This window comes from Bactrocera neohumeralis, chromosome 6, assembly GCF_024586455.1.
Source record: "Bactrocera neohumeralis isolate Rockhampton chromosome 6, APGP_CSIRO_Bneo_wtdbg2-racon-allhic-juicebox.fasta_v2, whole genome shotgun sequence".
Taxonomy (NCBI): domain Eukaryota; kingdom Metazoa; phylum Arthropoda; class Insecta; order Diptera; family Tephritidae; genus Bactrocera; species Bactrocera neohumeralis.
The window spans coordinates 41127420-41132028 of record NC_065923.1 but is presented as its reverse complement, the minus strand read 5'-3'; the positions used below and the strand labels follow the sequence as shown (position 1 = coordinate 41132028).

Sequence of the window (4609 nt, the reverse complement as noted above, 5' to 3'; positions counted from 1 at the left end):
TTTATATAAGATCTTAATCTTCACACAAGTTTCACTGAGATAGAACATACGAAATATCGTCAGAAATAAGCTCACTTTATTTTAATATGACAAAAATATTATTATTAAAATATTACAAACTATCTATATATATAGGGTAAGTCGAAGAAGCAGGGATCGTCATGGTCGATATATAGGAGAAGGTTTGAATCAAGCTACTACATCTATTTCTGACACCAAGTAATACTTTGTGTAAAGAAATTAAATGAAATACTTTAAATTGTGAAGCGAATCACAAATATTGACCAAGATGTAGTCTATAGAGTCAAGCAGAGTTTCGAAAATAATTTCATCAATCGGTTATATCAATTTGGGGCACCAAACTCCGTTGAACTATTCACATATCTCGTATATTAACCGGAGCCACGCATGTCCTTCTATAGTATTAGATAGCTTGTTATATCGGGATTTGTAGACTAGAAATCTACTACGTTAGTACAAATAGTTGGACGAATTAATTTTAAGATATTCATTTCTGCTTGTTCCAAAAATGTCTTTTGGAAAGACGTTTAGCTAATGTAAATGATGATTTACATACACCTTCAAATTTGAGCTGATCTACAGCTACCGCATCAATCTTGAAGTTTGGTTGTTTTTATTTTGTTATTTGGTGTTATTTATTGAACTTTAGATAATGCTAATAGATGGTCGTAGTTATTACACCCGGTTATTCGACTATTTTACACGATAACATATAATGAGATTGAATGATATAGCATGGATGCATGATCTCTTTTTGCAATAATCTGGTTCTAGAATTGCCCTGACACTTAAAACCAAGAAAAAACGTTTCTTTTGGCTGCACTGAAGCGATAATACTCTTCTCAAATAAGAAAATTCTCCATATAAGAACTTAGTGTTTATTGGTCAGTTTGCATGGCAGCCATATGCTGGAGTGGTGTGGTGCTATCTAAAAAAGTTTTGGAGTTTGTACCATTGTCTTCAGCAATAATCCATGAAAGGTTTTGTGTGAAAAAAAGTTTATATAGCATATAAAGTTTTTATACTTCGCGTGCTTTTCGAATTGGTACATTTTTTTCTGTAAGTTGGTAGTACTGTTGGTGACATCTATGCTAAATTTCATGTCAAAATATTAATCAGTATTTGAGATAAGCGTCGTTTTGTGATGCTCTACAAGTGAATTCTTCAATTTTTACTATGAAATTTGAAATTTGAAATTTATTGAACGAACAAGTGCGATAATGCACCATCCCATACTGCATTGGTATTCGTGCTCATTTCGCCACATTTTTAACTAAAATCGTGCCACAACCACCACATTCACCTGAATTACCTTCGTATAACTTCTGACTATTCAGCAAATTCTTATGACCACTACGAGCACACCGTTTTGACTCGATTGACGATATAAAAGCTGAATCGAAGAAGGCGTGATGGCCTTAACGACGGAGGATTTTTCTAAGTGCTATGATGACTGGAAAATTCGTTAGCATAAGTGTATCACCTTTCAATTTGATCACAGTAGTAAGAACTTTGTTATGATTCTTCAGTTTGTACTAACTAAGTTCCCGTATATACAGACAGACGGATATACTAAATCAACTAAAGTCGTCAAATGGTAAAGGTATATAATCAATGGGCTATCCGAATATACCTTTTTCTCTAGCTTTTCTTACCGATCACGCTTGAGTTGTGTCAAACTGGCATTTAATTTTTTTCAGTACTATTCCATTGTAGATAGCCTTACGCCATAACGTTTACAAATCATTCAAATTTATTACGAAAAATTCACGTTTTGTAAAGAACGTGTTTCGCGCGCTTCGCTCAACTTATGGTCAACATAATCGGTCTACTGAGCGTACTATTCGCAACACCATCACCCAATTTAGGACCCAGCATTCTTTATTGGATAATATTCGACCGTAAAGACCAGGTTCAGCACGCAATGAAGAAAATATAGCAGTCGTAGCTGAGAGTGTACACGAAGACAGTGGAGAGTCGACTCCGCGCTGTTCGCAGCAATTCGGACTGACAAAGTACAGATTGTACAAGAACGCTCGATCTCCCCAAGCAACGCTTGGGCTTTTGAAAAGTTGCAAGAAGATCCGACGTTTTCGAGTCAAAATTTGTTCAGCGATGAGGCTCATTTAGGTATGTAAGCAAGCAAAATTGCTGCATTTAGGACAAAGAGCATAATGAAAAGATTCAAGAGCTGCCATTTCATGCAGAAAAACAACGGTTTGGTGTGGTATATGAACCGTTGGATTCATTGGTCCATATTTCTTCAAAAATTATGCCGGTGAGAACGTAACCGTCAATGGCGACTGTTATCGCGCCATGATACCGACTATTTGATGGCTGAAATTGAAGCTCGTGATCTCGGAAACATTTGGTTTCAACAAGACGGCCACTTGCCACACATCGCATCAATCAATGGACTTATTGAGAGAACACTTTGGTGAGCAGATAATTTCAAGTTTTGGACATGTCAAATGACCACCAATATCACACCTTTTTTCTGTGGGGATATGTAAAGTCTGAAGACTGTGCGGACAATTGCGCTTCGATTCAGGCCTTGAAGCAAAACATCACGCGCCTCATTCGCCAGTTACCAGTCGAAATGCTCGAACGAGTCATAGAAAATTGAACTCAAGGGATGGACCATCTAAGACGTAGCCGCGGCCAACAGTTGAAAGAGATAATCTTCAAAATATAAATGAAATAAATTCCAAAGAGTGTTCTTTCGAATGATAATAAACATTCCACATCAAATTTTAAGTTTCTGTGTCTTTCCTTAAAAAAAAAAGGGAAACCTCGAAATGTTTATGTTTTTTAAAGCAGGTCAATAATCTACTAGTTTAAAAGCAGCAAGATTAAACAAAACCACGGATACAGTGCATCATCATCATAGAAAATGTCTCAAATATAAAACACAGAAACCGTTATACTGAGTATTAAAAGTCATATCTTTCCGGTTGATCTATAACTTAAATATGGGAATTAGTGACCGCAAATTGAATACTATAAATCGATCTGGACTTTGCCTTAGCATTCTTAAACCGAATCTAACAGTTCCATTTCATTCCTGTGATTTATGGTATGCTATTGAACATCCTGACGAAATGATGTGAGAACTTTTCGTTGTACATTCAAAAGAGTTTCTAATAAATAATCTGAATCGGCCTCGTCGACTGCGATCGTCGATCGTTTTTCATACTGACAAAGTAGGGACAAAGGTGGGTAGGTGGGTTCTTAACTTCATTTACTAACTATGTACTTTTATAGAAGATCACATGCCATTCGCATTGTATTTATGTTAAAATGCTTTTTAGTCTTACAAGTTGCGAAAGGTTTGAGAGCTTTCCCTTTTTCTTAAAACCGGGCCAGTAAAGATTACTTTATTTTACTTTAAATATTAACGATATTGTTACATATTTGTAGAATACACAATATTGAAAACTATTTTCAGTAATTAGTTTTACTTAAGTCGTAGATAATTTCGACTATCTTGGAACCAGCATCAACGTCAGCCTCGAAATGCAACGCAGAATAAGTCTTGCCAACAGGTGCTACTTTGGACTGAGCAGGCTATTGAAAGGAAGACTTCACTCCGTTGGAGAGATCAGGTGGAGAAGAAACTGGCTACACTTCGAATCTCCAATTGGCTCCAAATAGCGAAAAGAAGAAACGACTGGCGCGCTGTTGTTAAATCGGCAATAACCGTGTAAGCGTTGTCTACGCAAGTAAAGAAGAAGAAGAAGTTCTACTTGCTTCCCAAAGAGCAGCATCAAGAATGCGCATCGAATCAGCGTTTAAATTAACTTTAGTTTTGTGATACCAACATTCCGAAGTGGCCAACAAGCTAGTACCAAGTCTATTTATTACCAACAGACGAAAAGTGAGCGCACTTCTCTTTCATTTACATATTAACTTTTATGGGTAATTACGGGTGTTGCAAGAATGTACCGATGCTCGTACATGCAACGTGACAGCAAGTCAACTTCTGGCAAATGCAGTGACCTTAGTCGATTGTCCTTGGCATTGCAGTCTGATTGCTGCTGCTGCATGTCTTGCTGGCTAACAGACGGAGGATGGCTTATATAAAAGTGCCAATGCAGTGCCGATGGACACATCAGTGCGCCTGTGGCAGCTAGATAAAGAAGTGTTTCGAGGAAGCGGATAAATTGTGATTACAAAAGTGCTATGCAGAAAGTGGTAAATTATATTGAAATTATAGAATAAGAAGCCGGAGTGTTTCATTCTTTTCCCTCTTTTCAGTTGCTCTTCGCCTGTCTGTTGGGAACTGTAGCATGGGCTACGGAGGTGTACTATGCGCCCGTCGGCAGCTCTGCGGCAGCTTATTATGCACCACTGCCGCTCGCAATGCCGGCAGCACGCACCGCTGCAATTGTGCCATTGGCTTATTCACGCATTCAAGCTGCTGTGCCGGTGCCGACTGTTGAGACCTACAACAGCGTGCACACACCTGACTCGTTTCAGCAACAATATCGTTCCGACTACAAACCGGTCACCTATGAGTTCATACATTGAATATCGGAAAGAGTTCGCATGAAAATTGGAAAATTGAAATGATTTCTAATAAAGTCAA

General features: G+C 37.8%; 1 protein-coding gene across 1 annotated transcript; it reads left to right on the top strand.

Annotated features, from left to right (window-relative positions):
• The first annotated feature begins 4146 nt into the window (after positions 1 to 4146).
• Positions 4147 to 4585, top strand: LOC126762900 (uncharacterized). Its single transcript, XM_050479945.1, has 2 exons — positions 4147 to 4215; positions 4279 to 4585. The coding sequence occupies exons 1-2, from the start codon at positions 4204 to 4206 to the stop codon at positions 4549 to 4551; spliced, it is 285 nt and encodes a 94-aa protein (XP_050335902.1). The 5' UTR covers positions 4147 to 4203; the 3' UTR covers positions 4552 to 4585.
• The last annotated feature ends 24 nt before the right edge of the window (positions 4586 to 4609 follow it).